The 12978-nt window shown below is 44.3% G+C and overlaps 1 protein-coding gene across 1 annotated transcript in view; it reads left to right on the plus strand.

Moving 5' to 3' along the window:
• Window positions 1-7083, plus strand: part of LOC102426071 (cell cycle control protein 50C-like) — a gene marked incomplete at its 5' end in the record, with an annotated part of 14230 nt that extends 7147 nt beyond the window's left edge. Inside the window, 2 exons of the mRNA XM_023749099.1 lie at window positions 3578-3787; window positions 6728-7083. Coding sequence (XP_023604867.1) covers window positions 3578-3787; window positions 6728-6930 — 413 coding nt within the window. The remainder of the gene's footprint in view (window positions 1-3577; window positions 3788-6727) is intronic.
• Between the last annotated feature and the right edge of the window lie 5895 nt (window positions 7084-12978).

The following is a 12978-nucleotide window of genomic DNA, read 5'->3' on the forward strand; positions in this document are numbered from 1 at the left end:
GTTTTCTAATCCATTCATCTGCGAGATGAGCAATTTAGCCCTGTTTCCAAATCTTAGCTTATGCTGATTGTGCTGCTCATGAAACATAGTGTGCATACTAGTATATCCTTCTGATTGAGTGTTTTGCTTTCCTGGATCTGCACGACGAAGCCACCTCACAGGGTCAAATGAGAGTTCCATTTTTTATTTTTTAAGGAAAATCACATACTGTTTTACACTGGGTGCACCAGTCTGCATTCCCCACCCAGCAGTGCACGAAGGTTCCTTTTTCTCCACATCCCTCGCCCAGCACTTGTCGTTTGTTGAGTTGTTGTTGATAGCCATTCTGACAAGTGTGAGATGATACCTCATTGTTGTTTTTGATTTGCATCTCTCAGATGACTAGTGACTTTGAGCATATTTTCATATGTCTCTTGGCCTTCCGTATGTCCACTTTCGAAAAGTGTCTATTGAGGTCCTTTGCCCATTTGTTATTGGATTGTCTATCTTCCTTTTATTAAGTTGTATGAGTTCTTTATATATTTTGGATATTAACCCTTTATTAGATGTATCAATGCCAAATATGTTCTCCCATGCAGTGGGCTTTTTTGTTGTTTTGTTGATGGTTTCTTTAGCTGTGTAGAAGCTTTTTATTTTAATGTAGTCCCATTTGTTTATTTTATCCTTAGTTTTCTTTGCCCTAGGAGATGTATTGGTAAACATATTGCTATGAGAGATGTCTGAGATTTTGCTGCCTATGGTTTCTTCTAGAATTTTTATGGATTCATGACTTACGTTTAAGTCCTTTATCTATTTTTAGATTAGTCTTGTGTATGGTGTAAGTTGGTGGTCCAAGTTTCATTTTTTTGCATGTATCTGTCCAATTTTCCCAACATCATTTATTGAAGAGACTAGAGGCCTGGTGCACAAATTCGTGCATGGGTGGGGTCCAGCCAGTCAGCCTTGATTGGGGCCGATCAGGTCAGGCCGGCCAGGGGGAGGGGATGCAGGAGGTTGGCCTGCTGGCCCTACCCCTGATCGGAGTAGTGGGGCCGATCAGGGGTGGGACCAGCTGGGGGATAGGCCACAGGTGGTTGGCTGGTTGACCCCGCCCCCTGGTTGAACTCCCGGTTGAACTCCTGGTCGAGGGGAAAATTTGCATATTAGCCTTTTATTGTATAGGATTGTCTTAATTCCATTGTATATTCTTGCCTCGTTTGTCAAATATTAATTGAGCATAATGGCGTGGGTCAATTTCTGGGGTCTCTGTTGTGTTCCATTGACCTTCATGCCTGTTCTTGTGCCAGTACCAGGCTGTTTTGAGTATAGTGGCTTTGTAGTATAACTTGATATCTGGTATTGTAATCCCTCCAACATCTACTGGAGAAAGATGTCCTCTGCAGTGTGAGGAAATGACTCAGCACAGGAAACCGAGGTGGCTGCCCTCCAAACTCAACCTCAGAGCCCCCAATCCTGGCTTCTGCTCACACAGCTCTAGTCCACTCTGCCCTCCTTCTCCTGGAGCCCAAGGTGAGTGGCTGCACATGAAATTTTGTGCATTAGCCCTTTAAGAGCTTGCCTGCATTTCCAGCCATCTCTGTCTGGCAAACAGCAACCCTGCTGCTTTTCACGGCAGATGTTATGTGGGCACCTTTCTCAGTTTTGGTGCTCTCTGCTGGGGAGAATATGATGCTATCACAGAATACTCCCAGAGTTCTCAGTGGGATCTCCCCACAGCTGAGAAATCCCTCCAGAATTTCAGCTGCTGTCTGTGGGACTCCAGCCAGCCCTTTCACACCTCAGCCCTTCCCACCAGTCTCTATGTGGTCTCCACTTTCTGTCCTTGGTTATCAGAGTTCTATCCAGCTAATCTTCAGTTGATTTTTCAGGGTAGTGGTTCTGTATTTTAGTTGTATTTCCAGTTTGGTCCTGGGAGAGTGTCAGTGTAGCTTCCACTTATTCCACTGCCATATTAGAAATCCCACACGTATTCTTTCAAATTAGTGTTTCAGGTTCTTTGGATATATTTTCAAAAGTGGGATCACTGGGTCAAAAGGTAGTTCCATTTTTAATTTTTTGAGAAAACTTCATACTGTTTTCCACAGTGGCTACAAAAATGTGCATTCCTACCAACAGTGCATGAAGGTTCCCTTTTCTCCACATTCTTGCCAACAATTGTTTTTTATTTGGTAGCCATTCTGATAGGGTGAGATAATATTTCATAGTGGTTTTCATTTGCATCTCTCTGATGATTAATGATGTTGAGCATTTTTCATATGTCTATAGGCCATCTAAATGTCTTTTTTGGAGAAGTGTCTCTTTAAGTCCTTTGATTGAGATGTTTGTCTTCTTGATGTTGAGTTGTATGTGTTCTTTATATATTTTGGAAATTAACCCCTTGTCATATGTAGCATTGGCAAATATGTTCTCCCATTTAGTGGGTTGCCTTTCATTTTGTTGATGGTTTCTTTGCTTACAGAAGTTGATAATAAAAACTGTATTGCCTGGTTGATGTGGCTCAGTGTTTGGGCATTGACCCATGAACCAGGAGGCCATGGTTTAATTACCGGTCAGGGCACATGCCTGGATTGTGGGCTCAACACCTACTATGTGCCAGGCACTGGACTGTGAAAAGAAGATGAGAAAGACACTGTACACAAGATTCTGCTGTGGAGTAAGAATGGCAGACATCCCACAGTAAAGTAAGCAGTGTGAGGATGACAATAAACACAACAGGCTCACGCCCTGGCGCTGGCCCCCACCCTATGCTTTCAGCATTGCTACGGCACTGAAACCTGCCAGGCCTCCTGGTTTTAGAACAGACTTGCAACACCTGTGCTCTCTACCTCCCTCCATTTACCAATTCCTCCTCCTTTTTGAGCTCTTAGGCACAGTGCTGCAGAGAATATCTATGCAGCCCAATCTCCATGCACTTCCACGATTATTTCCTTACAGTGCATTCCTAGAAGAATTTCTGGGCTGAAATGTATGCAACATATATTAAAGCTTTTGATGCATGTTCCTAAATTGTCAGAAATAATGTTTTGTGTGTGTGTGTGTTTTATTTCTTTTGCCAGAGATCATGTTCGTCCACACACTTATATGTTCCACACAAGAGTTCCCATTTCCGCTGCCTCATCAATGGTTGTCATTCTTTTTTCTTTAAATATTAACCAAGCATTTTCATTTACTCTCTTTAGATCACTAGTGAAGTTATGATACTATCAGAGCATATAATGCTATCACAGAATATGACCAATATTATTGTGCTCTACCTACTTTTTCAGTGCTTCATTTAGGACACATAAGATACATATAATTTTATATTCCACTGTTTCTTTACCTTATAAAAATATAATCAGCATGCCCCCCACCCTGTGTCCTTAAGTCTTTATAACCATTATTTTTAATGGTTACATACTCAGGTAGTTACATACACACACACACACACACACACACACACACACACACACACTTTTTTTAATTCTAATATCTATTTCTCTTTCCTCAAAAAATCGAATGTTATTTCATTCTCTAAGGAAAACTGAAGGTGGGTAGGTGATTTTTCCCAACCACGCCCATTATTTTGTTCCCACAGGAACTGCAAAGCCCCCAAACTGGCCTAAGCCTATCTATGAACTGGACGAAGTGGACTCAGGGAACAATGGCTTCATCAATGAGGACTTCATTGTGTGGATGCGGACAGCTGCCTTTCCCACTTTCAAGAAACTACACCGTCAACTCCATCGAGTACAGCATTTTACTGAAGGTTTGCCTGCTGGTAACTATAGTTTCGACATAACCTACAGTATCCTTTTATACTACTACTCTTTGTAATGAAGGAAAATCAGTGTCCATCTGGGTGCTAGTTGTCAAACTATTTCATTCTGTACTTTTCTATTCTTCAAACTAATCTCTGGGAGGCAGGATCTTTCCAGGGCTTGTACACAGCTTTGAGGTCAGCCATGTGGCATCTCAGGGTTGCTGGCTAGGAGTGGTTCATGGGACCCCCAGTGGGCCAGAGGATCTTAGCACAAAATACCTCCTCAGTTTCTTTATCTGCCGGGGAGCTTGAATGAGAAATCTTGGGGATAAGTGAATGACTGCTCCATCATTTCAATCCAGAATAGAGTGAGGACATTTCCTTCCTGACAGGGGGTAGGGATGTTCCTCAGTCAGAGGTTCCTCATTGATGTGACACCACCTCTACCTGTCAGTTTGTTGCCTCTTTCTGTTTGCCTGCAGCGCCTTCCTTTTAGCAGGGCCTCTAATTCTATTCTGTGAAAATGAAAGCTATAAAGAGTAACATTTCAGCAACCCTGCCTTCTCCCCTCCCCCACCAAAAAAAATTTGAGATTGAAAGTTGCTTGCACTGCTGGTGGGAATGCAGACTGGTGCAGCCACTGTGGAAGACAGTATGGAATTTCCTCAAAAAAGTTAAAAATGGAACTCCCATTTGACCCAGTATTCCCACTTCTAGGAATATATCCCAAGAAACACCAATCAGAAAGGATATATGCACCCCTATGTTCATAGCAGCTCAATTTATAATAGCTAAGATTTGGAAACAGCGTAAGTGCCCATCATCAGATGAGTGGGTTAAAAACCTGTGGCACATCTACACATGGAATACTACTCTGCTATTAAAAAATAAAAAACTGCCGAAACCGGTTTGGCTCAGTGGATAGAGCGTCGGCCTGCGGACTGAAGGGTCCCGGGTTCGATTCCGGTCAAGGGCACGTACGTTGGTTGCGGGCACATCCCCAGTAGGAGATGTGCAGGAGGCAGCTGGTCGATGTTTCTCTCTCATCGATGTTTCTAACTCTCTATCCCTCTCCCTTCCGCTCTGTAAAAAATCAATAAAATATATTTAAAAAATAAAAAAAATAAAATAAAAAACTTTTACCATTTGCAACAGCATGGATGGAACTGGAGAGAATTATGCTAAGCTAAATAAGCCAGTCGGAGAAAGATAAATATCACATGATCTCACTCATATGTGGGATATAATGATCAACATAAACTGATGAACTAAAATGGATCCAGAGACAAATGGCAGGGGAGGGGTGGGGGATTAGAGATCAACCAAAGGACTTGTTTGCATGCATATTTGCATAACCAATGGACACAGACACTGGGGCAGTGGGGGCTGCCCTCAGGGTGGGAATGGCAGAGGGAGGGTCAATTGGGGGAAAATGAGACATTTGTAAAACTTTAGACAATAAAAAATTATTTAACAACAACAACAAAAAAGGAGCTTGACAGTGGTCTCCGGACTTGGACCTCCTGATCCCACTGACCTGGTCTGTGATTGCCTTACCAGTAAAGCAGGTGCAGTTGCCATCAAGAAATAGGGAGGAGGGAGGAACAAATGTCATGAACTGCTGTCCTCACAGTGCCTGGTGGTGAGTTTGGGGCAGAGGGGAGCAAGGGGGGAGTCTGTGTTCCCAACAAAGGAGATCCTCTCTTTCTCCTCCGGAGACCAGCTCTCCTTGGGTGACTTCAGCCAGTCACATTTTAATGCTGGTGACGCTCAGGTCTAAATCTTCGAGCTTCAGTCCTAGCCTTGCACTACCCGTGTTAAGCCCTGGGTGCATATTACCCGCCCAGCCTCAAGGCCTGGCCGATGTGCACAGAGAACGGAGCCTGAGCTACAGAAATCACCTTCCTCTTCTAACAGAGAGAGGATGTTCTTGGTGTGAGGAAAGACCCTCTGCTGGAGCTGAGGGAGAGAGGAAACAGGCAGACGAGTTGAGGTGGCGCTCAAGGTCCTGGTGACAATGAGGAATTTTGACGTAAAAGAGAGACTTAGTTTCCTTGTGCCTTTAAATAGCAGGTTGCCAAGTGATCTGAGGCCTTTTGAGAACTTTGCTGGGAAATGCTGCTGTCCTGTGCCGTTGCTATGAGAAGCCTTTGTTTGTTTATTAGTTTGGTTTACAAAAAGGCACCAGATGTTTAAAAACCTCAGACCACATGTATAATCAAAATGACATCATTAAAATGCTAATGATAGCAAACCCACTTCAAGCACTTTCACCCCAGCAGTGAGGGATGCTGGCCTTTCCGAAACCCAAACGAATGCCCCATATTTAGTTTTCCCACCAAAAATATTTCACCATGTAGCTGACTATTTTTTTCATATGTTTTTAGAGGGAGAGGAAGTGAGAGGAAGAGAGAGAGAAACAACAATGTGAGAGAGAAACATTGATAAGTTTCCTCCTGCACCCACCCCGATCCACAACCAGGGTGACGGCGCTCAACCAACTGAGCCACACCAGCCAGGGCGATAGCTCACTGTTATTTTGTTCTTCACTCCACTTGGAGAACTTTCCCTGAGGTAGGAATTCAAACCTTAGCCTAAAATGATTTCACCCTACCCCCGGGTCTCCTGAGTCATAAAACGAAAAGTCAGGTTTGCTGTAAAACCTATCTGTATTCTTTTTATTTTCTTCAGTTTAAATATATTTGTTCAACTTTCAGTTGTCTGTAAGTCACTCCGATCGATCTATGTGTCAGAATCACTTTTGTACATGATAATGATGTAGAGGGAAGCCTTGTTTTTACTTAATTCCATTACAGTAACATACAATGTACTACTTGATAAAGATTAGACCATATGAAATCATTCAACCCTGTTTTGACCTACAAAAACAGCAATGTTATATGGTTCAACCTGCTGTATTTAGGATATAGGGTGGTGGAGCTGAGAAGTGCGAAGACAGATCCTTAACAGGTCGCCTTTCCCTAGACTTTCCAGTCACCAGATTCCGAGGCGAGAAGTCAGTCGTTCTTTCCACCCTGACGTGGAGCGGGGGCAGCAGCCTTTTCCTCGGTCTCGCCTACACAGTGACAGGCGCCGTGACGTGGTTGGCCTCCTTCTCCATGATGGCGATTCACTTGATGCTGGCCAAAAGGAAAATGTTCTTCCCCAACTACAAAGTCAAGCTTTGAAGAGAAGAGCAGAAAGCACGGAAGTGGACGGTGAAGTGACAGAGCCAAAGACCTCTGACGAGGCTGGAAGTGACTGGGATATTTCAAGGGGGACTGCACTGAGGGGCCAGGTTCAATCCCAGGTGGATAAATGAGAGTTTCCGGGGAGGCGGAGAGGAGGAGGGAAAGGCATACTATGTATAGTAAAATGTCCTTGAGGAAGATAAATCATCCTTGAGCTCTGAACCACGTCTCGGATATTTATTTAAAGCCCTCGTGCCTAAGGGCGGGTGAGTGCCTGGGAGAGGACCATCACCAGACAAGAGTAAGCTGGCTGAGTCCCCAAGATCAGGTTAGTCCTTTCAACCATCACCCAGGCTCAGACCCCAGTCTTTACTGAAATTATTATAAACTACCCTACAACAATCACTGAGCATTGAAGTGAGCAATCAGGATGATTTTGAAAACTGATTTAGTTGGTGTTCTCTGCTTTCTATGGAGTCAAAGCTAAGTTTTCTCTGCTAGAAGTAAACCAAGCAAAGGTTATGGCCGTGCCCTGAGCACACACAGTGCAGCCGGGAGGGAAGCACTAAACGTGACTGATACCCTCACACACTGTACTCAGCACAGGACAACTCTAGACCTCACCCGGGGATAATGTTCTAGAAAGTAAACAATGGCGTGGATTTAAGATACTCGAATTGGATGTGTTTAGGAGCTTCTCAAGGTCTATCTTAAAAGGTTTGAATTCCTTCTCAAAGTCACTTACAGGAGACTTAACCAAGTACTTGGTAAAGCTGCCAGGACAAGGGGCCCCATAGATTTGTGTCCCTCAATGACCAGAATATTATACTTTTAAAAACATGTTTATATTATTTTATTTGTTTAGGTGGGGGGAGCTTTACTCTGCAATGACTTTAGGAGCAGAATTTTCATTGTTAAAGAAACATACAGCCCTAACCGGTTTGGCTCAGCGGATAGAGCATCGGCCTGCGGACTGAAAGGTCCCAGATTCGATTCCGGTCAAGGGCATGTACCTTGGTTGCGGGCACATCCCCGGTAGGAGGTGTGCAGGAGGCAGCTGATTGATGTTTCTCTCTCATCAATGTTTCTAACTCTCTATCCCTCTCCCTTCCTCTCTGTGAAAAATCAATAAAATATATTTTTAAAAAAAGAAACATACAGCACCAACACATATGTGTCTCTTTAGCAGCCAAGAAAGCATTTCTTTGTTGCAACTTTCTGCATTTACCAAATAGTTGAATACTTTTCCAAAATAACGCAAAATGGTTTCAAGTGCCAACTCTGAAACCTGGAAACCTCTCCCCTATCTCACCTTCCATGTGTAACCAGTGACCTCGGGTGTGGGAGGCTGAATACTGCCCACCCCCACCCCAAAGATAGCCATGTCCTAATCCCCAAGACGGGTGAATGTTCACTTCTATGTCAAAAGAGACTTTGCAGAAGTGATTAAAGAGATTGCTATGGAGAGATTATCCTGGTTTACCTGAGTGGGCCCAGTGTAATAATTTGGGTACTTATAGGAGAGACAGGAGATCGGAAGCAAGAGGTTGGTGTGCTGGAAGGAAGGGGCCATGATCCAAAGAATGCCGGCAGCCTCTAGAAGCTGAAAAAAGCAAGAAACAGATCCTCCCTAGAAGCCTCCAGAAGCCAAGCTGTCATCTTGATTTGAGACTTCTGACCTCCAGAACAGTAAGAGAATATGTTTATGATGTTTTAAAATCCCAGTGTGTGTGGGGGGAGGGGGGGAGACCTTCCACCTTCCCAACCCCCACCCTTGTACCCCCGACAATGTGTGGTAATTTGTTACAGCAGCAAAAGGAAACTGATATACCAGGAGTTGACAATGCTGTCGTCATCTGAGCAACTATTGCTTCTCTGATTTTAGGTGAGCTATGCAGGGCAGAGAGGCCCATTGACTTCAGACCTGGGCTCTCACCCCTCAGGTCCGCACTCCTCCGGTATGGAGCAACTGGAAAAAGGCTTAAACACATTGTTACACCTCAACCTTGTCCATCAGCTTATTATAGGATGCTGTATCGGTCAGAGTCCTACAAAGAAACAGAACCAATTGTGTGTGTGTGTGTGTGTGTGTGTGTGTGTGTGTGTGTGTGTAAGGAACTGGCTCACATGATTGTGGAGGCTTAGCAAGTGCAACATCTGATGGGGGAGGCTGCAGGCTGGAGGCTCAGGAAAGAGTTGCAGTTCAAACCAAAAGGCAGCTGGTGGAAATCCAGGGAGAGTCGACGTTTCGGATGAAGCCTAGAGTCTGCCTGCTGGGGAATTCCCTCTTGCTCGGGGGAGGTCAGCCTTTTGTTTTATTCGGTCCTTCAATTGATTGGATGAGACCCACCCATATTATGGAGGACAATCTGCTTTACTCTGTCCTACCCATGCAAAGGTAAATCTGGTCCAAAAACACCCTCACAGAAACAGTGAGAATATGACTGACCCAAATGTCGGGGCACCATGGCCCGATCAAGTTGACACACAAAATCAAGAATCACAGAAGGCATCTGCATTCACCAAGACTTTTTAAACAAGTCCTCCTCATGTCACTTTGTACTCCAGTTGAGCCCATGGAAAGGACCTATCTATACTAATAAAAGGGTAATATGCTAATTAGAGCAGGAGACCTTCCGGGAGACCGGCCAGGTAGAGCAGTTGGGGTCATGAGGTCGGCAGGGGAGGGCAGTTGGGGGCTATCAGGCCAGGGGGGGGGCAGTTGGGGGCAAGAAGGCCAGTGGGGGGGGGCAGTTGGGGGCAAGAAGGCCAGCGGGGGTGGGGCAGTTGGGGGTGATCAGGTCAGCAGGCAGAGTGGTTAGGGGCAATCGGGCAGGCAGACAGGTGAGTGGTTAGAAGCCAGCAGTCCCAGACTGCGAGAGGGATGTCCGACTGCCATTTTAGGCCCATCCTAAAGAGATCGGGCTAAACTGGCAGTCGAATATCCCCCAAGGTGTTCCAGATTGGAAAGGGTGCAGGCCCGGGTGAGGGACACCCCCTCATGTGCACGAATTTTGTGCACCAGGCCACTAGTACAAAATATAAGTCTATCCATAAGATAGACATGAACAAAAGTGTAGAGCTGACCTTTATTTGAAATTTACCAATTAAACTCCTACTTTGTGGGACAGATTCACAATGCCCAGGATACCAGAATGAGCCAGCTGGCGCTCCTGCTCTCAAGGGACTCGTGCCAGACAGATCTCTGTGTCCTTCTGGCCCCACTTGCACTTGCCCTGCACAGTTGTGCATGAATTCCACACTCACCCTAGGTTTCTCTCCGTTTCCTGAATGTCACACTGGCCTCCCTGACAAAAGAGAACATGTGCTCCCACGGGCAGCACCAGGCTTCCCACTCCCTCTGTATGATCCCAAAGCACATAAATCCATGCTGGGCACAGAGAGGTGTTCAAGTTGATTAAAAAACAAACAAACAAAAAAACTCCTGACTTGGACACAGCCTAATCTTTCCCAGCTTGCACTCAGGCCTTCCTAATGAAGGCTGGTTTTTTCATCTGGTTTCTTTCATGGTGGAGGCTTTATTAACCAAATGTTAGGAAGAGAAACTTGCTTCAGACAGCTGCTGGTTTTCCTTTGCAATGTGTCCACCAGAATCCCAAGCACCGTGGCCTGCAATTGTCAACATATTTTGTCTCTGGATGTTCATAAGTGAAAGGATTGCAGAGCGCCTTCTCCTGGCTCCTCCACCCTGTGCGACAGGAGGAGCCACTCAGGGGCTCGGCCGGGACACTCTCAGCACTGGGTCAGAGTCCACTGCTCAGTCAGTCTTGGTTCGGCCCCTTGAAGACCTTATCTCTACTAACCAGGCTTCTAAAAGCTTTGTTCTCCTTGTACCTGTTTACAGTGTCAGTACTTCATGGGCACTTCTTAGTGAATTGCATTCTAGGTAAGCCATGGCCCCCTTTTTATCTCTGCCTCCATCTATTCCCCTCACCCTTCAAATAGCTGTCTGGAAAAATGATTAGAAGAGAAGGTGAAATTATGAGATTTGGATTGCAGCGACTCAGAGAGCAGCCAGAGGAGCTCATTTAAGGAAAAACTTCTCTGCAGAGGGTCAGGCTTGTACAGTATCCCCACGCTAATCCCGCGGCAGTCCACGAAATGATTCAGAGCCGCTCTGACAAATCTAGGAACGCTTCGAAGTCTGGAGAGCGAGCTATTGTCTTATAATGAATCTTCCTTTTTTGATTAGTGCAGAGCTGTGTCCTGCTTCCAGAGGCAGGATCCAGTTTTCTTATTCATTTCACCACGGCTGGAATGGAAAAACTGAAGTCATTACTCTGATGGCAAGAAACATCTTGTGGGACTCACACAGCCAGCCGCCGGCACAGACAGGCATGGGGCACCTTTTGCTCCTGGTCTGGATGGAAAGAGCCTCACTCCGCTAAAACAGATGCTTTTTAGGGCAAGTTAACATTGTAAAAATAACCTAGACTCTGTTGATTTTTTTTCTTTTTTGTTTATGAAGATTTCTCAGTTTCTTTTTTATAACCAGCATCCGTGGACTGCCTGGCTATAAAAATGTATTCTTCAGTCTGAGGTCAGGAATTTTGTGGACAGGTTGGGGGAGGTTCCAAATGGTTTGTAGAAACTAGAGCTACAGAACTCCAAAAGGTAAGTTGGGGTGGAAGAGACAAGCAGCGCATTTGTTCAGGGAAAGTGAGGAAATTTTGGATTTCCATTTTTCTTCTAATGCTGAACAATGAGGAAGGAAACCTGAAGGAGAGCATGGGAGAAATGAAGTAAAGCAATGCGGGTGGAGCCGTCTCCATGCCTTATGCACATGGCTGCGTTTAATCCTAACCACAGAGTGAGGCGGATTGTTATCCTCAGGGGTCATTTCTCTTACCTTCTTCCCACTCGGCAAAGCCCACTTCACATCAGTATAAACATGCTAGCTACATGCTTTGCCTTCAGGTAGGAATGGCCAACGGACCCAGTTCTGACTGTGAGACATAAGAGAAAGTCTGTTGGGGCGACTTGGGAAAATATTTTCTTCCAAGACAACACACACACACACACACACACACACACACACACACACACGAAGAGCTTCCTAAATATGCACTGGAAGTTCTAGCCAGAGCAGTAAGGCAAGAAAAAGAGATAAAAGGCATCTAATTTGGAAAGGAAGAAGTAAATTATCTCTTTTCACAAATGACAAGATCCTATATATAGGAAACTAAAGATGTCACACCAAAAAATCAAAAATCAAAGCCTGTTAGAACTAATAAGAGATTTCAGCAAAGTTGCAAGATACAAAATCACACAAAAATTAGTTGCAATTTTATATACAACAATGAATAATCCAAAAGGAGATTAATAAAACAATTCAATTTACAAGAGCATCAAATATACTAAAATGCTTGGGCATAAACTTAATGAGAAACCACTTCACATCCATTAGGATGGCTATTATAAAAAAAAATAGCAGGTGTTGACAAGGATGTGAAGAAAGTGGAACTTATTGCTGATGGGAATGTAAAATGGTGCAGCCACTATGGGAAATGATATGGTGATTTTTTTCAAAAATAAAATAGAACTACAATATGACCCAGTAATTACACTTCTGGGTAGATATCCAAAAGAATTGTAAGCAGGAACTCAAACATATAATTTGTACATCCATGTTCTTAGCAGCTTTATTCACAATAGCCAAAAGGTAGAAGCAACTCAAGTGTTCATCAGTGGATGAATATATAAACAAATTGTAATTGAGATATATATCTATATCTGTATCTATATATTAGTGTATTATTGAGTTTTAAAAAGCAATGAACTTCTAACACATGCTACAACATGGATGCACCTAGAAGACATTATGCTACATGAAATAAGCCGGTCACAAAAGGACAAATATTGTATGATTCCACTAATATGAGATACCTGGAGTCATCAAACTTATAGAGACAGAAGATAGAATGGTGGGTGCCAGAGGCTAGGGAAAGAGGTAAATGGGAAATTATTTTATACTAGAGGCCCGGCCCGAGAAATCGCGCAAGACCCCAGACTCCGCCGCGCTTC

This window comes from Myotis lucifugus, unplaced genomic scaffold (assembly GCF_000147115.1).
Source record: "Myotis lucifugus unplaced genomic scaffold, Myoluc2.0 scaffold_2805, whole genome shotgun sequence".
Taxonomy (NCBI): Eukaryota; Metazoa; Chordata; class Mammalia; order Chiroptera; family Vespertilionidae; genus Myotis; species Myotis lucifugus.